Raw genomic sequence first — 24603 nt, forward strand, 5'->3', positions numbered from 1 at the left:
TGCGACACAATCATGAAGTGGAACGACATTTATTGGATATTTCTAACTTTTTTAACAAATCAAAAACTGAAAAATTGGGCGTGCAAAATTATTCAGCCACTTTACTTTCAGTGCAGCAAACTCTCTCCAGAAGTTCAGTGAGGATCTCTGAATGATCCAATGTTGACCTAAATGACTAATGATGATAAATTCAATCCACCTGTGTGTAATCAAGTCTCCGTATAAATGCACCTGCACTGTGATAGTCTCAGAGGTCCGTTAAAAGCGCAGAGAGCATCACGAAGAACAAGGAACACACCAGGCAGGTCCGAGATACTGTTGTGAAGAAGTTTAAAGCCGGATTTGGATACAAAAAGATTTCCCAAGCTTTAAACATTCCAAGAAGCACTGTGCAAGCGATAATATTGAAATGGAAGGAGTATCAGACCACTGCAAATCTAACAAGACCTGGCCGTCCCTCTAAACTTTCAGCTCATACAAGGAGAAGACTGATCAGAGATGCAGCCAAGAGGCCCATGATCACTCAGATGAACTGCAGAGATCTACAGCTGAGGTGGGAGACTGTCCATAGGACAACAATCAGTCGTATATTGCACAAATCTGGCCTTTATGGAAGAGTGGCAAGAAGAAAGACATTTCTTAAAGACATCCATAAAAAGTGTTGTTTAAAGTTTGCCACAAGCCACCTGGGAGACACACCAAACATGTGGAAGAAGGTGCTCTGGTCATGGTTTTATATCTTTATGTTTGAAGCCTGAAATGTGGCAAAAGGTCGCAAAGTTCAAGGGGGGCAAATACTTTCGCAAGGCACTGTATATATATTTAACTAGGCAAGTTAGTTAAGAACACTCTTATTTTCAATGACGGCCTAGGAACGGTGGGTTAAACTGCCTTGTTCGGGGGCAGAACGACAGAGTTTCACCGTGTCAGCTCGGGGGATCCAATCTTGCAACCTTACAGTTAACTAGTCCAATGCAATAACGACCTGCCTCTCTCTCGTTGCACTCCACAAGGAGACTGCCTGTTACGCGAATGCAGTAAGCCAAAGTAAGTTGCTAGCTAGCATTAAACTTATCTTATAAAAAATTATCAATCATAATCACTAGTTAACTACACGTTTGATGATATTACTTGATATTATCTAGCGTGGCCTGCGTTGCATATAATCTGACTGAGCATACAAGTATCTAAGTATCTGACTGAGCAGTGGTAGGCAGATGCAGGAGCGTAAACATTCATTCAAACAGCACTATCGTGATTTTTGACAGCAGCTCTTTGTTGTGTGTCAAGCATTGCGCTGTTTATTACTTCAAGCCTATCAACTCCCGAGATGAGGCTGGTGTAACCAAAGTGAAATGGCTAGCTAGTTAGCGCGCACTAATAGCGTTTCAAACGTCACCCGCTCTGAGCCTTGGGTTGGTTGTTTCCCTTGCTCTGCATGGGTAACGCTGCTTCGATGGTGGCTGTTGTCGTTGTGTTGCTGGTTCGAGCCCAGGGAGGAGCAAGGAGAGGGACGGAAGCTGTATTGTTACATTGGCAATACTAAAGTGACAATAAGAACATCTAATAGTCAAAGATATATGAAATACAAATGGAAAAGAGGGAAGTAGTCCTATAATAACTACAACCTAAAACTTCTTACCTGGGAATATTGAAGACTCATGTTAAAAGGAACCACCAGCTTTCATATGTTCTCATGTTCTGAGCAAGGAACTGAAACGTTAGCTTTCTTACATAGTACATATAGCACTTCTACTTTCTTCTCCAACACTTTGTTTTTGCATTATGTAAACCAAATTGAACATGTTTCATTATTTACTTGAGGCTAAATAGATTTTATTGATGTATTATATTAAGTTAAAATAAGTGTTCATTCAGTATTGTTGTAATTGTCATTTTTACAAATACATTTAAAAAATAAAATAAAAATCTGCCGATTAATCGGTATTGGCATTTTTGGTCCTCCAATAATCAGTATCGGTGTTGAAAAATCATAATCGGTCGACCTCTAATCCCAACCGTGAAGCACGGGGGTGGCAGCATCATGTTGTGGGGGTGCTTTGCTGCAAGAGGGACTGGTGCACTTCACAAAATAGATGGCATCATGAGGGAGTAAAATTGTGGATATATTGAAGCAACATCAAGACATCAGTCAGAAAATTAAAGCTTGGTCGCAAATGGGTCTTCCAAATGGACAATGACCCCCAAACATACTTCCAAAGTTGTGGCTAAATGGCTTACTGGACAACAAAGTTAAGGTATTGGAGTGGCTATCACAAAGCCCTGACTTCAATCCTATAGAAAATTTGTTGGCAGAACTGAAAAAGTGTGTGCGAGCAAGGTCAACACTCCTGACTCAGTTACACCAGCTCTGTCAGGAGGAATGGGCCAAAATTCACCAAAATTATTGTGGGAAGCTTGTGGAAGGCTACCTGAAACATTTGACCCAATTTAAACAATTTAAAGGGAATGCTTCCAAATACGAATTGAGTGTATATGTAAACTTCTGACCCACTGGAAATTAAAAATAAAAGCTGAAAAATCACTACTATTTCTGACATTTCACATTCTTAAAATAAGTGGTGATCCTAACTGACCTAAAACAGGGAATTTTAACTCGGATTAATTGTCAGGAATTGTGAAAAACTGAGTTTGAATGTATTTGGCTAAGGTGTATGTAAACTTCGACTTCGACGATGTGGACCGGCAAACATTTATATGATTTGATTATTTATTTAGCAACATAATGGGACCCACCCATACTTATGGGCCCTGCTCAAAAGTATTACACTATAAAAAGGGAATAGGGTGCCATTTGGGATGCACTTTTAGTGGGGAAACCACCATCATTGCAGAGTTGACACAGCCTTAAGTCATGTGAATTTACCATGTGCAGCAGTTTGATGTGATTTCCCAGTGGTTTTGTGAAATAAGCCATGTAAGAGCCAAACACTACATTCTGCAGTGTGTTCAAGGGGGTGGTCAGTTTAGGCGTTTTAGGGATTGGGCTAAAGTACAGACAGCAGTTTACTGGGAACTTTTGGTGAGGTGGTTGAGGGTGGAAGGGTTGGAGGGTGTCACTTCAGAATGCGACAGCTGTCGCCACTGAGCCTTGTGTGAGGTGGCTGACGATGGGTGAGCGGGTGCAAGGATGAGTAGAGGGTGCGTTATTTTTGGAGGCTAGGGTCCAGATATCCTGTAATCTACACCCCTACCCCTCGTCCCAACCCTGAGTAGGGGGCTATTTTTAAAAGCACAGGGTAAGGGCAAAATGTAGCCGCTATCAGCAGCTTTCACATGAGGTAGGTAGGTGGAGGAGGACGGGACAGGTGACCAATTTGGAATGATCTGACACCACCTTATACACACTGCATCTCCTCCCCTCTCCTCATACAGAAGTGGTGGTGTGTAGAATACACAGAAGAACACCAACCGGTGTAAGACAACGTCTTCCATGAATGTCCACACAAGAGTAGCTAGACTAGAACTTGCCCCGGATTCAGGGTCAGATATTTTTTCCATTCCCTTTAACGGTTATGGTTAGGGGGGGTTGAGTAATCTGATCCTAAATCTGTGGGTAATGGGAACTCCTACCATGCGTCTATATTCTGGCCATTGGCCCACAGTACGTATGTAAGCATGTATAAAAAAATGCACAGGCATATAGGGTCAATATACATCTTAACGTGTGGTAACAGAGAGGAGTCCAATGTTTAATTGACATCAGCAGAGGTCAGGCCTGAGAGCGGCAGTGATCTCTCCCCTGTGTGTGTGTGTGTGTGCGCCTCACCTGTAGGTAGGCCACATGGTACTCCAGTAGGGCCTGGGCGTTGCTGATGTTCTCTTTAGTTCCCACAAAGACAAAGGGGACCATGCCCTGGAGAGAATGACAGTGTAAGAGAGTGGACTGGTAGACTGTTATGCTTCATTATACATTTGGAGGTGGACGAGTCCTGATGTTAGGTCATGGACATTTGGACACATTTGTGTATTTCCATAAGGGCCAAATAACTGGTGTCTTTAAATTGATGTAGAAATACATAGAGGTTTCTCTTTGAAGGGACATTTTTTGAAAATAAAGTGGGGAAAAGCACACTGAACAACAGTGATATACACCAACCGATGGAGTGGGCCCAAGCAACCCCTCCTAGAATGGGTAATGTACAGTAGACATGCAGCGGAAACTGAAATGGGACAACTGACAGCGTCGACAGACCAAGCCTACGGATTGCAAAATTCCATTCACCTCTTGTTTAGGGGCAGTGTCTTCTCTGCCAGCCCCCTGCTTGCCTACCTCCTCACGGGGAAGCTTTTTGTCATTGTCCCCCTCGATCCGGACCCGCACCACCCCGGATTTGTCCACAATCTCCTGGATGACTTTGCCGTTCTTGCCGATCACTTTTCCTGGGAGAGGAGAGAAAGAAGAGGGTGCATTTGGAGACCAAGGATTAGCTGGATGAATCCGTAAACATGGGCACCCTCATAGATATCATCCTGACCAACTTGCCCTCTAGTTTATATCAAATTATAAAAGATGCCACAATTCAGACAATCATTGTTTCTCAGTACATGTGTATGCAGGAACTTTCCTGATTGACTAAATCATGAGGGTGGGGCGTCACTCACCTACGAGGTTCCTGGGCACCTGGAAGTAGTCTTCTTTGAACTCCAGGAAAACCCTGGCCAGCTTCACCGCTTCTGGGGTCTGCAACGCAAAGACAACATCAATCCAACCTGCCATTAAACACATACAGAGAGAGATAAAGGCTGACAGCCTGCCACACACACGCTGACACACACCAAGACCCCACTCTCACCACAACATGCCCACCCACCTCTCCGTAGATCCTGAAGGTGCAGCTCTCCTCCTCCAGTTCGATGGCGGTGACACCAGGCACCTTCCTGGCCTGCTGGATGTTGGCACCGTGGGAGCCAATGGCCAGGCCCATCAGGTCTTCCCTTACCTTCACCTCTTCCTGGTACGCGGACGCCAGCTGCTTACTTGTCTGGGGGACAAGGACAATAGGGTGTCTGTCTACATGTTGATGGCCAGTCTCAAGCGTGTTTGATTCTAACTGAATGAACATGGGGGGAGAAGTGTGTGTGTATACCTCAAGGTGTTTAGTGGCTTCTTCGTTGCGGGACATGAGCATGAGCTTGGTACGGATGCTGCGGAAGTGCATGTCGCTCAGGAGAGCAGCACGCTTCACTGTTGTCTCATTTGTTGACTAGAGAAAGCAGAAGTGTTAGTCAGAAAGCTGGTTAAAGAAGAAGAAAAAGGGACATTACTAAAAAACGCTAGCCTTGTAGCACTGCTCTCAGAGTAGGAGAGCTGATCTAGGATCAGGTCCCCCCAGTCCATATAATTACCTAATAATGAACTAAAAAAGGCAAACTGATCCTAGATCACTAAGCTTCTCAGAGTAGGAGTGCTGAATACAGGCCCTGAAAGCAGTAGTGGCTGTGATACTGACCAGCACGATGAGCTCGTGTGAGGCTGCACTGTAGAAGATGCAGTTGGCTCCAATGGCTTTCCTGAAGTCTTTATGGATGTTGTCGTTCGCACAGCTGTTGGTAAAAAAAAGCAGAAAAAGAACTTGGGTCAAACCACAGTTATTCACAACAACAGTGCACTATGTTGCTACTGTGAGAGGCTGATGGCCTGCCCAAAAGACAGCTCAAAGACAAAGCTTCAACGACAACATTTCGATGTGTATAACTGTCTAAACAAGAAACCCTTCACAAATAGCACCCTATTCCCTACATAGTGCACCACGTTACGGAAGTAGCCTTTTAAAAAATAGGGAGCCATTTCAGGCGCAGCCAAAGTACTCCAATGACTAGCGGAGTAACATGTTGCCTCTGGTTGTTCAATCTGAGTACAGTGCTACAGCGCCGCCCCAGTGGTGAGAATGGTGTAGTGCACTGCCGGGGTCAGAGGTCAAACACTCACATGTTCCGTAGGTCTTCTGGGATGGCGATGGGGACCTTGTGGAAGGAGTTTCGGGAGGAAGGGCTGTTGGGGTTGACGGGCCGGATGCGTTCGTGCGTGACGATCTCGTTGTATGTGGCGTCGCACGCTGCGTACTCGATAACGTAGAACTAAAGGGTTCAAAGGGAGAGACAAAGGTTCTCAGAGATGGCGAAATTGCAAGAGAAAGAAAATATTTAATGAATAGAAATAGACCCAGATTAATATAAATATGGGTAAAATAACAAGGATCATTAAAATAAAGTATATTTTACACAGAGCTCCACCATATACCTTTATTAATAAACAACGTTTCAACCCTGCAAGGATCTTCGTCAGATCATTTCAAATAACAGCGGTTTTCAGAGATTGAGAAATGGCAAGAGAAATAACGTGTGCCGAATAATAATAATGGGGACTATAGTGGGTTGGACTAGATGAGGTACTTCTACCAAACTACCTAGGGAGCAAACAGAGCAAACAATCAAACAGCCCAAAAGACATAAATTATTCATCCCACACAAGACAACTTACATTGAATATTCATAGGGCTTTGGGTCAAGGTTAATCAGAAATGGCACTTCTTTTTAAAAATGTAATTCAGCTAAGGTTTTATTCATGTGATAAATTAACCAATAGTCATTTTCTTAGTCCCTTCTGACAGAGCGAGGGCAAGAGAAAGAGAGCGAGAGAGATGGAACTCCACACAAAGCACAAACCACACAAAGCTGACATTCCAAACCTTTATCACTGATCAAAAGTGTGGTCAAATCCAGCATCAAGCCTCACTAACAGCGTCCGCATGCTTCCCATTCGAAACAGTTTGTGCATATATTATGACGACAATGTGACGTTTCTGTTCGTTTTGGTCGCCGGCAAGGTTTTTTGGGGAACTGCTAATAATACTAGGTAAATGTCATTCACAAATGCAAATGGTCTAATTCAAAACCAAACTTTATTCACTTTATAAATGAAATTAAACAATATGGCACTACTTTAACTAAAATGAAAACAAACTTTTTTCTCGAGCCAAGCGGAAGTTCGGAGCCAAAGCCCACACTCCATTGGTCATTAGTAGGGATTCTTCAATTGAGTGTTTGTTGTCATTCAACGATACTCGTTTTCAAGCACATTGACAAATAGGCTACAGCACCAAACATCTTGGACGTAAAATTGCACGACTTACATCCCCTCTGCAAAATCATAAAAATGTACAACAGATTTCTTATATATATATTTTTTTTTAAATGTAAGTGTCATTTGGGACTCCGTGTGCCAGACAGGGAATATAATGTTTAATGTTAGTCATTAAATTCCAAAATCAACCCTCGGCCCCTACTCAATTGCCAAGTCAGAAGATCTGAGAGGATTGGATAGGTATATAATAATATATAAAACTTTTTTTTTAAGGTAGTTGCTTCAGCTTTCCTTCTCAAAGACTAGGTGGGATCTACAGAAGTGCTAGGGGTCAATATGGAATGTAGAATCTGTGTGTAGTCTAGGTGACCCTACAGTACGTAACTGCCTGCTTTAAACAAGCTATGTGCTTCCTGCTGCATTAGTTGTCCCAATTAGCCTACATTAGAGTGCTGTGTGTGGGTCTATACAAGGGATGACTGAGGGGTATCCCGTAGTGGACGGAGCGTGTGTGTAAAACGCTGATGCATCACACAACATGCACATGACATTGCACAAATGACTACTTGGACTGATCAAGAAAATTAAAAAGGGGACTATTTAGCAACAATACACCAAAGTCTTGGTTGAGATACGGGGATGTTCATCACCTATTCACACAAGAAAATTGTTTTTAAATCACACGCACAGTGCCCCCCCCCTACCGACCCCATGCCGGCCCCAGCGTGCACCCGACCCCTAACTCACCAGTCCCTGACTCACCTCTCCCTTCATCATTCTCACCCGGGCCAGCCACCAGCCACATGGCTCCTGCTCATTGGCCCTCGAGTACACCTGTTGGAGGGGTAAACAGGAGATGATTATACAGGGAAATACAGGTGTTTATACCTGCTCGGGTTGCAAAATTCCAGTAACTCGCAGGTTTTACTGAAATTCTGGATTTCCTGATCATTTCATCCTGCTTAGGGATGCCCCAGAGCAATGATACCAGAACAATTACAAGAAGAGAAGAAACTTTCTGAAATCTACCATGTAACATTAACCAAACAGGTCAGGCAAAATATTTAGTAAAGTGATTATGTAATGATATGATAAACAGTGAGATGGAGTGTCTCTCCATGGCGATGATGATTAGAGTGCTGCTGTGCTGAAGAATGGAATCCTAGCTGGCTAATCATGTCTAAATTGGACTGTGGTTAATCCGTCTCCACATCGCTCTGCCGTACTGAACAGGACTCTGGGTAATCTCTGGACTGGCTGGGACCCGGGCTCATGGGTAGTAATCTCCAGCTATGACTGGAATCACGACGGAGGAAGCAAACTAAACCACTGATAGTGATATGGATTAATGTGTGGTATGGAATGCTTTATGACATCACATGTGGGTAGGGTCAGTGCTATCCGGGATCCTTGAGACATCCCTACCCTTACTTAAACTTAACCATTTTAAAAATGTCAACTTTAATGGGGTAGGGACATCCCAAGTATCCGAATAGCACGGAGCGTGTGGGCAATGGACTAAACAGGAGGTAGAATCCAACCAAGGAAGGAGTTTCCACTGTTTTTCTGGTCAGGTCACACAGTGAGGAAAAACTCCTGGCCCTCAAAAAATAATGAGGGAAATTAGGTTGCAAAATTCCAGAAACATTCCCAAAATTCCCAGGTGGAAGATTCCTGGAATGTTTCTGGAATCTGTTTTGCAACCCTAGTGGGAGATCGTGGGATCTGGAGAATTTGGGGACATAACATGAGCGGGCAGACGTACCTCCACCTCCTCTCCCTCACCGATGTCCTTGTGGTAGTCGGCTGGGGGCGGCAGCCGAACGTCACTGAAGGGCAGCTGTCTCTCTGGTTGCCAGCTTTTTGGGGGGGAGAGAGAGAGATGGCAGCGAGGTGGAGAGCAAGGGAGACAGATGGGGAAAGGGGAAACAAACTCCTTCCAGTTACAACAGTAGGAGGAACATCAGCTGACCCCCCCCTCTTCCTGTCATGTGATTTATGAAAGTTCACCTCCTGTCCAACACTTTATATTACATTGACAGACGTCGCCACACCAGTTCGGTCCAGAATAAAGTCTGGGTGTGTGATAGATCAGGCTGATGGAGGAGGTATAGGAGGACGAGCTCATCGCAATGGCTGGAATGATACCAAACAAACACATGGAAACAATGTGTTTGTTCCATTGATTCCATTCCAGCCATTACAATGAGCAAGTCCTCCTATAGCTCCTTCCACCAGCCGCCTCTGGTGTGTGCGCATGTGTAGCAGAAACTTCCCGGGAACACAGACCCTAATGAAAGTACCATAAAGAAACAGGAGCGAGACCCAAAAGCTTGTCAACCCCTAACATAACTAAAGCTTAATAGTCATTCTGCCTGAAGCAGTGTTCTCTAGCTGACAGACAAATCACTTGGTGACAGGCAGTCAGTGGGGGCCAGGAAGTGAGATGAATGAGCGTTTACAAGAAGGGGAAAGCCATAAACATAATAGAGTTACTGGATTACATATGGTAATGATCCTAAGACACCACCTATAATGTACATTAGATCATTTATCTACGGGAAGACTGTGTGGGTGAGAATCAAGCATCATATAAAACTAGGATATCCGGTAGGTAGTAGCGTGTCCTTTTACATAAAACACTCAAAACGAGAGCTCAGTCTAAAAACAGCCCACTGGACTGTGGCTGAGTTCAACCTACAGGCTTCAAATTCACAGAAAGATATTTATGTCAAATGTGAGGGGGTTCATCATAGTTATATTTACGGATGAAACGGTTACTCGTTTTTACAACAACAAAAAATACTGACGGTTAGCATTACCGTTTCAAATTTTAATCATTAAAGCCATGTTTGATTACCGAAGTTTGAAAAACTCACGGTAAAAACTGTCCAGCATCAACCAAGTTAGCAACAGCCATGTTTTCTGGCGGAAGGCAGTGACAGGACCAAATCTGAAGTGTGGTCGTATTGTGGGTTTTACAAGCGTGCGGAGGGAAACTTAATCGAAGATGGTTCCCTGTCTTCAGAACATGCAAAAAAATAAGTTTTTATTAATAAAATAAATAGCTGCGAAAAGGGGGAAACACTTCAAATCTCTTGAGTCATTTTCATGACCAACACCTACTACTTTATAGCGAATGCAAGGTAATTTAACTTTAAGCTCAATGCATGATGTGGGGACTTTGGAAAGGGGGAAAATGTTATGGTTTGTCTGTAACTTACTAATAGCTTGTCTGTAATGTAAATGTAAGCTTTGAGCATTACCTACTCCTGTAAAAACACTACACGTTCTGCTGCTGTATGTGTCGTGTGTCTTCAGACTATTTGCCCATTGCACACGATAACACGTTACGTAGTTCAGTCACCCTACCTAACATATTTTGTTCATTTAATATCTGGCAAACGTCGACTTGGTTTTAAAGTGTTCCAACAGGAAAAAAACCCTAGACTCCTGTATTTATGTCAATTGTTGGGCTCATTGCAATTTGTGTTGTTATTTTAAATGTCAACACTGCACATTGGATTTGTTTACATATGTTTGTATTGTTCTCACATGCACATTGCTTTTCCTGTGTTGTTCTCACATGCACAATGGATTTGTTTACATATGGTTGCATTGTTCTCACATGCACATTGCTTTTCCTGTGTTGTTTTTATATGCACATTTGATTTGCTTACTTTTTTTATTTTACCTTTATTTAACCAGGCAAGTGAGTTAAGAACAAATTCTTATTTTCAATGGCGGCCTAGGAACAGTGGGTTAACTGCCTTGTTCAGGGGCAGAATGACATTTTTACCTTGTCAGCTCGGGGATTTGATCTGCAACCTTCCGGTTAGTTGTCCTACGCTCTAAACACTAGGCTACCTGCCGCCCCAACTTAAGGTTGTGTTCATCAAAAATCTGCACTTGGGAAACTTTTACCTCTCATGGCCACATGGTGCCATCTTTAAAGTTATTATTTACGCACAAAAAAAGTGCATAGTGATTCTAATTTGATTGGTTGTCTTTCAATATAAAACATGGTGAAATTATTTCAGTGTGTATCAGTACCCTTAGAACATTTCCAGCACATTTGAACAATACCGCGATAATACTGATAAGCATAAATTGTCACTATAATCGTGATATGAAATTTAAACACTGTTTCATCTCCAGTTGTAATATAGGCTAGCTAGCCAATATAATGTAAAGGTCAACCCTATTTTGAAGTTAGTAGTTCAAATATGAAGGAGAATGGTGTCAAGGAGCAGTAGCCAGCAGTCTCATAGAAAGCATGGCTTTTCATTCATTCACGTAGTATCTCACAACCAGCTACTCCTACACTTCCACAAGGCAAGAGGACAGGAGGGAGGGAGGTTGTTGGAACGGCAGAGCCATCCCAAGAATGGCAGGGGCCACTGTCCGGCCCCCTGCCTGCATACCATAGGGAACTATATTTAGCAGGGGACTATATTTATTTACAGAGTCAACTAGAGAAAGAGGAACAGGGGGTAGGAGGAGGGTGGCTAGCGAGATGGGATGGAACAGGACAGGGGGATATGAGTTCCAGAAAGAAGGGGGGGGGGGAGACTATAAAGGTTTTGTGGACAGCTGTGTCCGGACCACAGGTGGTTCTGAAACGGGGATTTCAGGAAGTAAAACTAGGCCAAAGAACTGGGGGAGAGTGATGACTTGAGCAGAGTGGCTAGACTGGTAATAGTGTGCAACTCGGACAGATCTTCCATGAGTCAGTAACCACACAAGCAGCGTGTCAACTCTACATGTTATGTCACGAGAGAGAATGAAAACTTACTTGTTTTCGAATACTATTGTGAGTGAGTCTTCGTGGACATCTTTGATGAACCCCTGAAAAAGAAGAGAAACCCCAAACGTTATGTTAGGCAAACGTCTACGCCACTGACTGATGGGAGTGCAGAGGGACTAATGGGTAGACTCATAACCCATGAAAGAACTATGACTGTTACTGAAAAGACTGTAGCCATCTTGGGGACAGGGAAATATAACTGAAACTCTGGATGTGTGAGAGAAGTGGCAAAAAAAAAAAAAAAAAAAAAAACAGAATTATCTTGACAGCAGCAGACAGTCCTGCTGTGCTGGACATCTCTCATTTCAATGTAATAAATGTGGCTTTGCGTGTTGTCAGAGGGTAAAAACAGGTCTGACTACATTGGTATCAAAAGCGCACACGACCGTGCCCACTGGAGAAAGTAATGCGATACCATATCCTTGATCAACAACCATTACGAGACCCCCTTGCCCAAATCTGTTCCTCATCCATCACAGTCAGTCATTAACAGATCTATCACAGTGGCATAAACTCTCCATCAGGGTGGGAGTAGAGCGGAGACATGGGGGGTTGCCACGGTGCTCAATGTTACACTGCCTTATATGGGGCCGATGTCACTGGCAGTGGCACTAGGGCCTGAGAGGGAGTGTCAGAGCTGAGGGAGTTTCACCTGCTGGAAATGAAAGGGCCGGCACTTCCCAGGAAAACCTGCTTAGATTTCAGGAGGCAGTCTGAGTGAGCATTAGGCTATGTATGAAAGCCCTTAGCATTAGATTCCCTCATATTACACAATCTCACAGTAACTTCACAGCTCTGCTGCCACTTTCTCAGGCCCCAGAGAGATGGCCAAAGAGCCAGATGGAAGCCAGATTGATCTGCAATGTCACAACACAAACAGCCACCACTTGTGTCGCTGTCACGCAAAGCTGCGCACAGACTGGATAGGTAGTACCTACCACAGAGGAAAAACACTGTCCTGATAGCTGCTGTGATGGAAGAAAGGAGGTAGGCATAATAGCTATATTCCATTACAGGGCCTACTGAAGTAGCCCCGTGTTGTGTGATGTAGTGAACAGTGTTCCATTCTACTATCAGGTCAAGGGTCAGGCAAGCCATTTGGCATGGCAGTCGTGGTCACATGACCCCAGGAGAGCACAGAGGTTAGAGTGGTCATTCACGGCCGTACAGTGATGTCACTCCTTCTCCGGCCATGTGCTGTTCCAGGAGGACTAGAACTCCCCACATGCCCAAAGAGGGTCTCCTCTGGGGGTGCCAGGTCTGCGTAGAGTGGGGGTGCCAGGTCTACACCCCTGACATTACTGGTATAGCAGGATATTCCTTTTGGCATCTGTGTATGGGTTACTGTAACTGTGCAGAAAGGGCAGCGCTGAAGGGGATGGTAGTTTGTGTGTGTTACGCATGTGCAAGACATCAGGCATGTCGTCTTCACCTAAATTATCCAACCAATCTGGTTCCTCTGGAAATCATAATCACACCTTTAGAATACACAGGGAGAACTTGTTCTCAATTAGCTTACCTGGTTAAAAAGGTGAAATATAAATAAATAAAATCTGAACAAGAGTGAGGAGAGAAATAAGCGTGAATGGCCAGAGTGCAAAACTGTCAGCCAGTAAACAGAACAGGTGAGAGGGAGAGGAGTGTAAAAATAGTCTAAACCACGAGTCAATGAGAGGGGAGAGTAGAGCTAGCGAAGAGACCAGAGAGACTGGGCTAAACAAAAGAGGCAGAGAATGACAGAATGGAAAGATGAGGAAAAGAGGGATAGGAAGAGAGCATGGAAAGGGGGAGGACTATGGTGTTGACTGACTGGCAGAGTGTTGAGATTAGGATAATCTGTTCTACCAACACCTGATTCAGTCCCTCAGTCATTGTCAGCCCTGGGCCATTCAACCCATAGCAAATTACTAGGGCCTATTCAACTGTCTGCCAGTACACACACACACTCTTACACTACAGCAACCATTTGGCACAGACATTGATTGAATGAAGTAATTGGACTCAATTTGAGGAGTCACTAAATAAAATGACTGAAATCGTTGACTTCCCCTTGTTGTGTCACGTATGGTTATTAAGCCATGGTGGTGTGATGATTTTTTTGGAAACAGTCATGTGACTGACTGACTGCCTGACTAACTAAGTAAGTAATTTGATTCACTGAAATAATGAAGGCTGACTCAGCCCACTCCTTGGAAAGATAATTGAAGGGGGGGTTATTGCTCAGGATAAACCGGGAGAGCAAACAAACAGATCGATATTTCATTAGGTATCACCATTTCAGATGTGGCCTCATTCTCCAACCACATTCTCGCCAATTTGAGAGGTTAGCTAGGAACTCCAACCAAAGAAAGGAGTGCCCGGGAAGATGTTAGGTGGTGCCAGACTAGGTAGCTAACTGGCTAACGTTAGCTAACTGAACAGCCCAAACAGAAAACATAGTTAAGACATTTGGAGTTTAGCTAACAAAAACAGGCCACGACAAGCGTTCACCACAATGGCAAACCCTGACGAAGTAGAAATCTAGGAATAGCGACCTTATCATTTGATGTTGGGCCTACTCAATGAATGATGCGACCCGAATCTGCCAACTAACAACGAAGATGAACTCACTACCGAGCTAGCTACTCTAGTTCAAACAAAACAATGTCGACTGATTCATATTTGTGGTTGTTTAACGTTAACGCATGACTAACCTAATTACACCGGTCATTTCCTTTACCTTGTAGAAGGCCCCGTTCGAGCCGCGAACCTCCACCGCCAACCCGTCCATAGTAGGCGGTAGGTCCCCACGACTAGTCTTTTCTGGAGCCGCTACGACTCCGTGCGGTTCCGGTACCACCCCCAGCTTCCCTGCCGCTGGCCCGTCGCCGCTCTCCAACCGTTTGTGGATTTCCAGTGTTTCGGGTGGTGGAGGGAGAGGGGTGAAGGGGCTGGGGAATTGGTTGTTGATGGGATCAACAGATACCGTCAGGTAGATACCGTCTCCAGCGGTCAACTTGACGTTTGCTCACACTAGTTAGCAAACTATCGATAGCTTTGTTAACTGGCGTGCAACCGCACAATCAATGTGCTGTCCTGCGTTGAGACGGGGACCGGGGCGGTCAAGTTGCAATGTGCTTCAAAGCTAGTAAACTAATGATGTTAGCTATCGCTAATTACCTAAGTTAGCTATCACCAACACCTTGATTCCGTCACTTGCGGGGATGTTAAAACAGGCATACAAAGGCAGCAGTCGATGTAATGTTTTTGTAAAAAGTCGTCAAAGGGATTCCTTTATTTTATATTGAAGTACAATTTTGCTAGGAAGACTCCTCCCGATAAAAACGTATGTGGTGCACTATCGCCCGGCAACTCCTTTTACTCCAACCGCCCATCCCCTCAAACGCACGCCGAGTTACGGAATGACCTCGAAAATCCCACCCCTCTTGAAAGATCCACCCAAAACGACATCCTGAATGATCATTGGTCAAAATAATCGTCAATCAACTCTAGATTTGTTTTTATTGGTTCAATAGTTAGAGGTTGGTCAGTGTATTATCCAATAAATGAACCAAATATACATTTTTGTAATATCTATTGGAGATGATTCCTATCAATTATGTTGGCCAAATTAACGTGCTCTTATGCTGCGTTCGTAACCAAGTGGGAATTTACCACATAAACTGAGAACTCCACTTGAACTGGCCTCCAACTCATAATTACCAGTAGGAAACAAATGTATCATCCTGAGCTCCCACTTCTCCCACATTCTGTCCTCTGACGCCTCCTACTAAGGAAATTACCACGATAACAGCATTTTTGGCAGTTAAATGCAACAACAAAACATTATTTATAAAAAGCAATCTCTTAATATGGTTTTTGAACACTATACTTTGTTTCCTAGCATGATTGCTGTACTTTTAGTGTATGGTAGACACCGTTTGTTTGCTATTAACCAATCAGTGTTTCTCAATGAGTTCAAATCACGTAAATGCATCTAACTGGGGCCGCAGGTAGCCTAGTGGTTAGAGCGTTGGGCCAGTAACCGAAAGGTTGCTGGATTGAATCCCCGAGTTGACGAGGTAAAAATCTGTCCTTCTGCCCCGGAACAAGGCAGTTAACCCACTGTTCCCCAGTAGGCTGTCGTTGTAAATACACATTTTTTCTTAACTGATTTGCCTAGTTAAATAAAGGTATAAAAATAAAAAATACACTCAGATTTACTATTTCAGAACTGGAAATTACCACCTACCTACGTGGTTATAAACATAGCATTATGGCTAGCCAATTTTGTGGACAACTACATGCCACCATTAGTCTATGGCTGGTCTGCAGTTTCTCAGTGAAATATTATTGAATGAAATGTGCAATAAATCGGTATGACACTTCTTACTGCTCTAAAATCTATTTGGTGGAAAAACAACATTTTGACTGATTTCACTTTTCTATGCATTATTAGAATATCAGGTATAATTCAGTTAGGAAATGCAGGTATTTATATACATTTAGCAACAAGTAAAATCATTTCAATTTCTAGTCCTAGTTGAAGAAATAAAAACAAAAGCTTGTAACCACAGATTCCTCCTATTCTACCCTGGTTGGTCGTTATGAAAGGACCAACCTTACAAAAACCCTATCTGAGGGACCATGGATGGTCATGACAAGAATAAGTGTTTCTTAAGCACAATGTTATGGTTTCAGCACAATGTTATGGTGTGTCTGTGATAAAGTGCTGCTTTGCTTTCTTGACATCATAATAGACCAAACAAGTCCTAGAGGCCCTAGTTTTATCATACCTGGACTAGTGCCCAGTTATATGGTCAAGTGCTGCAAAGAGGGACATAGGCAAATTACAGTTGGCCCAGAACAAAGCAGCAACATCTGGCCCTTATATGTACTCGGAGTGCTAATATCAATAACATGCATATCAATCTCTCCTGGCTCAAAGTAGAGGAAAGATTGACTGCATCACTACTGGTCTTTGTGAGAGGTATTGACGTGTTAAAAGTACATAACTGTCTGTTCAATCGGCTAACACACCTCAGACACTCATACATACCACACAAGACATGCCACCAGAGGTCTCTTCACAGTCCCCAAGTCCAGAACAGATGCTAGATTACACACAGTACTATACAGAGCCATGACTACATGGATCTCTCTTCCACCTCAAGTAACTCAAGCTGGCATTAAAATCAGATTTAAAAAACCCCAGATAAAACAACACCTCATGGCACGACGCAGACTATGAAGAGACACACACTCTACACACACCCACGCACTATTCTTAGTAATGAAATGTAGTATTGTAATATTGTAATGTAACAATGGAGCAATGTTGTATCTCTGTTTGGACCCCAGGAAGAGTACCTGCTGCCTTGGCAACAGCTAAAAATACAAAATACTAATTATGGACCAGTGCCTGTATTCAAAAAGCATCTCACTGTAGTAGTGCTGATCTAGGATCAGGTCCCCCTCCGCCCATATTATATTATTCATTATAATCTCACAGATCAGCACTCCTAGTATGAGTTACTTAAGATGACATTAAGGGATAGGAAGTACTAAGGGGAAGGCTCGTCCGGCCTGAGGGGCAAGCTGTGGTAACCGAACATGAGGGGTCACAGGTCAAAAAGAGTGACAGCTATAACAACTTTGTCACATGGGTCTGACAGACCTATGATTAAATACACCCTTTGGTTGAAAAAGAGCAAGTATGGAGATGTCATTGCATTTTCTTTGCTCCATGCAGGAGGAAGACAGGTTCCACTGGGCACACGTCATTTCACCATGTAAATGTGTGTAATATTTGGCGAGAGATTTCAACCGTTATTCACCCACTCAAAAAGACAGTCTGAAGTTTATTGAATTCTCAATGTGTTATTACTATGGAAAAACAATGTGTGCTTTTTGGTTAAGTTGCCATCTAAATGTGTTATCACTGTGCTTTCAACCATTTAAAAGCTTAATAGCACAACAAAGTTCAAATGGAAATACCATGTCAGATATTTTATATTTATACAACAACTTAATGTGTTATCACTGTGCTTCAACTAATATCACAACTAAATGACCTGGATTATAGTTGAGATTACATTAAAAGTACACAACGCAAGTGATCAATGCTGTTCAAGATTCTGATGGATTATTATAGCAATTGTGAACATCTCCACAGGCCTGCGACCTTTGCATGCTATCTTGAACATGCATGCTTTCTGTGATTACATAAGAAGACATTTATAGTTACAGTAAACAAACCTCAAAATATGGCTATGGACGTGTTACTAATTTCAAGGTTGAATAAATACAGTTACATGCGTTCGTAAGGTAGCCTTAACTTTAGGCTATTTACTGTTTTACAAAAGCATTAATGAATTGTGCTTGGTTGACAACGCAGACAAACATCAACATTTAAAGGATATCTAATACTTGAATAGTTTCATCTGAGCCACTGGCTTAATTCTATTCTTGAACTTTTATTTTTGGTTTAGATGGAGACGTGAAGCCAACATATAATTTGTGAACTTGTCAACACTTTAGTAGGCTATTTACTGTAAAAGTGTAATTGAATTGTGTTTGTTTTCAACGTTTGAAGAAGATGCATCTTTTGTGCCACTGATTTAGTCTGGCATTAATTCCAGTTTGTCAGCAATTTAATAATTGATATGTTGGATTCACGTCTACATCTCAACCAAGAATCAAAGTTAAAGAACACGACTAAATAAAATTAAACTTTACTTAAAGTGCATTTAACGTTTGATTAGATTAATATTAATTTTTAATTTAGATTTTTGGTTGAGATGGAGACATGAATCCAACATATAAATGATTAATTTGTAGACAAACTAAAGCCAGACTAAATCTGTCACGTTCTGACCATAGTTCTTGTGTGTTTTCCTTGTTTTAGTGTCGGTTAGGATGTGAGCTGGGTGGGCATTCTATGTTGTGTGTCTAGTTTGTCTATTTCTATGTTTGGCCTGATATGGTTCTCAATCAGAGGCAGGTGTTAGTCATTGTCCCTGATTGGGAACCATATTTAGGTAGTCTGTTTTGTGTTGGGATGTTTCCTGTCTTTGTGTTTTCTGCACAAAATAGGACTGTTTTGGGGTTTGCCATGTTTATTGTTTTGTAGTGTGTTCATGGTTGATTTCCTCTTATTAAAGAACCAATGACACTTACCATGCTGCGCATTGGTCCGCCGATCCTTCTCGCCTCTCCTCTTCAGACGACGACGAGGAAAACCCTTACAAAGTCAGTGGCACAGATGGAACTACCCAAGCAGAAGATCACCTTTAAATGTTGACATTTGGTTGCATTGAAAACCAAACACTTCAAAATCCAGTCTGGTTATAAATTAATAATTGATATGTTGGTGTCACGCCCTGACCTGAGTATTCTTTGTTTACTTTATATATTTTGGTTAGGTCAGGGTGTGACGAGGGTGTTATGTGTTTGTGTCTCATCTAGGGTTTTGTAGGTTTATGGGGTTGTTAACCATCTAGGTGTTTATGTAGGTCTATGGTTGCCTAGATTGGTTCTCAATTAGAGGCAGGTGTTTATCGTTGTCTCTGAATGGGAACCATATTTAGGCAGCCATCCTCTTTGGGTATTTTGTGGGTTATTGCCTATGTTATACGTTAGTGCAGTGTTTTGTTAGCAGTCATGGTCGTCTTATCGTTTTAAGTGTTCTTTGTTCTAACTTCAATAATGTATTCACACCACGCTGTGCTTTGGTCCCCTCCATGTGACGACTGTGACAGTTGGATTCATGTTTCCATTTCATACAAAAATAAGCATATTTTATTCAAGGTTTGTCTATGTTGAAAATTTGTCACACGTGCCGAAAACAGTGAAATGCTTACTTACAAGCCCTTAACCAATAATGCAGTTAAGAAAATACCCCCCAAAAAGTAAGCGATAAGAATGACAAAGTGCAGCAGTAAATAACAATAGCAGTTGAAATGTCACCCTCAAAACAACAGTTAACTTTTTCAAATTCAATGTATTTTCTACATAGATTCCTCATCACAACATTGATTCAACCATTTTGTGTCCAGTGGTGTACTGCATGTCAAGTTCAGCCATTTCAGACATCAGCTCAGTCAACTAAAGGGGTATGCTCTCAGATTTCCTCAATGCTTCTCCATGGTTGGTTGAGCAAGCTCAACAAGCATCCAATGATAGATTTGGGCCCATTTTACTCTTACAGTATGTAAGAGTATATTCCCATAGTATGATTGATAATTTAGTCGTTCACATATAGGCTTAGAGAAAGCTTTTCTTAAACCCAAACACTTCATAGAGCATGGGGAAAACTCCCCCCTTCCCCCACCAATAGTTTCCACCCACAACCACATAAGGCATAATACCATATTGCTGATATTTGCTCAATCTCAGGGCGTAGGCTTGCTGCCATGGCTTTCAGAGTCAGTAAATATTAGCAAATACATTAGTAAAGGGTGAAATACACAGACAATAGTAAATGGGCTGCCCTTAACGGTAACGTAGTATGTAACAAGGCACTTTTGATCCCTCGCCATCACCTCCATATTAACACCAGACAGTCACCAAGTCAAGACCAGCACCGACCTCTCAATAGGTGGGTCATTTTTCCTTGTTAACTCTCTGCTGTTGTTACATGGACTGTTATTGCCACATACATATGACAGCAAAGACATTACTGTGTTACACAAAATTGACACCGTGTGCTAGAAATCAAGATTGATTAACGATTCTGTGTTTGGTTTATGCCAAGGTGCCATTTCAGTTCATATAAATATAGCACTTTGTGACATCTGCTGATGTAAAAAGGGCCTTATAAATACATTTGAATTCAATTGATTGATGTACAATAGTGTTTTGGCTGTTACAAGTTAATGTACAGTGTACAACAATGTCATGATTATGGTATTGGATCATAACCAGTGGAGGCTGCTGAGGGGAGGATGGCTCGTAATCATGTCTGGCACGGCGCAAATGGAATGGCATCAAACACATGGAAACCATGTGTTGATGTACAGTATTTGATACCATTCCACTGATTCCGCTCCAACCTTTACCACAAGCCGCCCTCCCCAATTAAGGTGCCACCAACCTCCTGTGATCACAACATCAAATCTAACAGCCTGCATAACACTCAAAAAGTGGTATTTTCCTTCTAGACATTTTGTGGTCTTAGCAGAGATGGCAGACGTTGGAGCAGTGGTCTCTTTGCCTGCTGTGAAGACATGGGCAGCTCTAAGAGCACAAACCTGTCTGTCTGTCTGTCTGTCTGTCTGTCTGTCTGTCTGTCTGTCTGTCTGTCATCTGTCTCTCTGAGGGACAGTCCTATTTCAATTCCATATTGAAATTAACTCAAATTCTGATAATATAAGAAGCCTTCATCAGCACTATTTAATCTGTTGAACTATATATAACCTCATAAACACCCAATCCCTCCTACGGGATGCTGTGGCTCCTGGTGCTCCTGTTGTCTGTGGTGTCTCACGGACAGTGAGCTTGGCCAGTGTGCGTGTCTCCCCCTGCTGGACGTGTTCTACTGTGCCCCAGTCCCATTTGTTGCTCTATCTGTGAGTAGCTCAATGAGGGAGAGTTACCACATCCAGATATATACAACAGGTGTCATGACAACTACAGCCAAGTGTTTTTCCTGACCAAGTCACCTGACCGGGAAAACCTCTAGTTAGCTCTAGTCCTAGTTTTAAATTCTCTCTCTGTATGACCGGCAGACAATTTTTTAAATTGGCCTACCCCGGCCAAACACTAACCCGGACGACGCTGGGCCAATTCTGCGCTGCCCTATTGGGTGGGTAGTGGACTGAATGTCATCACAACTGTCCATTACAGACAGGTCCCTGACCTGTTTCTGAATTTCTCTCTCTCTTCCCTATAGGGATCAATGTGTGATAACTGCATTGTGGTCACATTCGGCAGTCTTTGTGCCTCGTGTCAGATGTCTCGGGAGCTGAAGACACGTCGGATTTTCACAAAGTCAAATTAATTTGTGTTATATGGTTCATGTGGATTGTATTTAAACCAAAGTAGATTGTTTTGTACATCAGTTGGGGTCTCTATAAGTTACAATATCAGGTCCTAAACCTAGCATGAAAGTACAGTACATCCTTGTAGCGGTGTTGGCTAATAGAGTCAAAATGTTTGCCTTGGGTTAAATTGAGCCAATGGCCGCCATACCCAATACAAATTATGATTACATTTGGTCAGTTTTATGCATAATATGCATAGTGTTTTTGCAGTGTCATGCGTATAAACGCAAGATGGTGCATTTTTATTCTTTCAGAGCAGACATCGTCATGCATCTCCCGTGTATACAAACACAAAACAACAAGGGGTCTAGCCCCTCTTGAAGTTCTTGAGAGAGCAACCACGGTAGTGAGAGAAGGGAAGAAGTCCATTCTAGCAGCAGCAAGGGATGAAACATGACACTGAAGAGGTACATTGACAACAACAAAAAATGTACCGGTGCGAAAGATAGGCTATGATAGAGTAGCAGAGGCACTCAAGGTCTTATCTGATGACATTGGGTCTGAGCTCGCAAAATATATCAAGAATCTCACAGACCAGTTTCATGGTACTTTTTAAAATCTTTACTAAACGAGATGTTACTACTGGTTTTTAGTAAAGCCAGTGTGTCTGTGCATAAGGATGACTCAGCAATATACACATCAGCTACTACAGCAACTGAAATGACTGCAACACTTAACAAAGAGCTGCAGTTAGTTTCAGAATGGGTGGCAAGGAATAAGTGAGTCCTAAATATTTCAAAACTGAAAGCATTGTATTTGGGACAAATCATTCACTAAACCTTGTCATGAATAATGTGGAAATTGAGCAAGTTGAGGTGAATAAACTGCTTGGTGTAAACGGTCATGGTCAAGACATATTGATACAACAGTAGCTAAGATGGGGATCTCTCCTGGCTCAAAGTATAGGAGAGATTGACGTCCTCACTACTTGTATTTGTGAGAGGTATTAACATGTTGAATGCGCCGAGCTGTCTGTTTGAACTACTGGCACACAGCTCGGTCACCCATACATACCCCACAAGACATGCAACAAGTGTCACGTTGTATAATGCTTGGAGACAAGTGCCGGAATTCGTAATAGGGGGTTTTATTTTCCTACCCAAACAAAAGAGGGAGGTGTAAACCTCTAAATAATGCACTGCAAGAGACCCATAAAACAAATGCACAATAACACATAACATGGAAGCCAGTACAACAGCACAGGTGGTGGTTAAAATAATGTATTACAATCAATACCATTCATACTATTACAAAATCATAATTCTCATTCATTCTTAATTAATTCTATTTACAAAAACATCAAACAAAAACAAACCTCAGGGGAGCATCGTCCCTCCCCGTCATACCTAACCAATACCTAACCCTTTCCCTATCTCCCCTTCCCTAATCTATCCCCTTACCAAACTCACTCTAACACTCCCAGCCCTAAACCCCCTTTTCACCTCTCCCGTGCCGCATGCTTCCCCCACTTCCTCTCCTCCCTCTTCATCCTCCCCCTCAAATCACCTTCCACCCTTCTCACTATCCCTTCCACCCCCCAATCTCTCCCTGTCTTGACTAAATTCTGCCTGGCTTCCCACAGTCCCTTTTTAAAGAGACTCATGAGAAACCAGAGCAGAAACCTGTCCCTATCCGTTCCCTTTGCTCTCCCTACGCCTCTCTCTAGCCTAGCCCATGTCAAAACAAAATCCCTCCTAACCACACCTAGCATCACCCGTGCCCTAGCCCATACTAGTCCGGCACAGGCACAGTCCCAGAAGGCATGGCGCACAGTCTCCTCCCTGCCACAAGCAGATCTTGGACAGGTGGGGGATCGCACCACACTATATCGGTACAAGATGGAAAGTACCGGCAAGCACTTATGGAGGCCCAACCAATTCAGGTCCTTGAGCCTGTTGTCCAGGCCCCGCGCCTGCACTCCCTCCCAGACCACTGACGAGATGCCCGCTACAGGCGCAGGACTCCCTGCCTGCCTGAACTCTTCGTACACGTTCCTGTGATCTAAACCTACTCGGGCAACTTCAACCTCGGGGTGCGCATGCAGCCACTTTGCCGCTTCTCGCCTGGTACGAGAAAAACACCCGCAGGAGGTAACCGGACGGGTGTATCACTGGCTGAGCAAGCTCCGCTAACAAGAAAGAAACAAAAATTGAGTCCAGCTTGAGGGGGAAATGTGGTACCCCCCCTACCTCCCTCCCCGATGGGACAGATCATGCGTGCCCTGGCGACCCACTCGCACCTGCCACTCCACATAAACTGAAACACAAGCCTCACTAGAGGCCTCCTCAGACAAGCCGGCAATGGGTAGATGTATGCCAAATACAAAAGAGACGGCAACACATCCACCTTTAGGACCAGGACTTTGCCCATAAAAGACAAATACCTAGCCTTCCACATTGCTAGCTTCCTCTGTACCACTGCGATACGCATGTTCCAGTTTAGCGTCGCTGAGCCAGAGGTCTCAAAATGGACCCCGAGAATCCTCAGGGCCCCTTCACAGAGAGATAACCCCCCGGGCACATCCGTCCTACCGCTCCATCTTCCGAAATACTTAACGGAATATTTTGCATGATTCAGAACTGCCCCCGACGCTTGGGTGACGTAGACCCCTGGAGCTGGTGAATGGAATGAGCAGCAGTACCAGGGGGATCCGTGACAACAAGAGG

At 43.2% G+C, this 24603-nt stretch overlaps 1 protein-coding gene across 4 annotated transcripts in view; it reads right to left on the reverse strand.

Annotated features, from left to right (window-relative positions):
* fxr2 (FMR1 autosomal homolog 2) overlaps positions 1–15312 on the reverse strand; it is a 28088-nt gene extending 12776 nt beyond the window's left edge. Inside the window, exons 1-11 of one of the 4 annotated variants that reach the window (XM_064940431.1) lie at positions 14635–15312; positions 11904–11956; positions 8874–8967; positions 7871–7942; positions 5954–6102; positions 5475–5568; positions 5112–5228; positions 4836–5006; positions 4627–4705; positions 4295–4404; positions 3791–3877 (exon numbers count right to left, since the gene is read on the reverse strand). In XM_064940431.1, coding sequence (XP_064796503.1) covers positions 3791–3877; positions 4295–4404; positions 4627–4705; positions 4836–5006; positions 5112–5228; positions 5475–5568; positions 5954–6102; positions 7871–7942; positions 8874–8967; positions 11904–11956; positions 14635–14685 — 1077 coding nt within the window. In that variant the 5' untranslated portion in view covers positions 14686–15312. Of the gene's footprint in view, positions 1–3790; positions 3878–4246; positions 4405–4626; positions 4706–4835; positions 5007–5111; positions 5229–5474; positions 5569–5953; positions 6103–7855; positions 7943–8873; positions 8968–11903; positions 11957–14634 lie in introns of all 4 variants that reach the window. The other 3 variants (XM_064940429.1, XM_064940430.1, XM_064940428.1) reach the window with 3 other exon arrangements.
* Positions 15313–24603: the final 9291 nt, after the last annotated feature.

This window comes from Oncorhynchus masou, chromosome 27, assembly GCF_036934945.1.
Source record: "Oncorhynchus masou masou isolate Uvic2021 chromosome 27, UVic_Omas_1.1, whole genome shotgun sequence".
Classification (NCBI taxonomy): domain Eukaryota; kingdom Metazoa; phylum Chordata; class Actinopteri; order Salmoniformes; family Salmonidae; genus Oncorhynchus; species Oncorhynchus masou.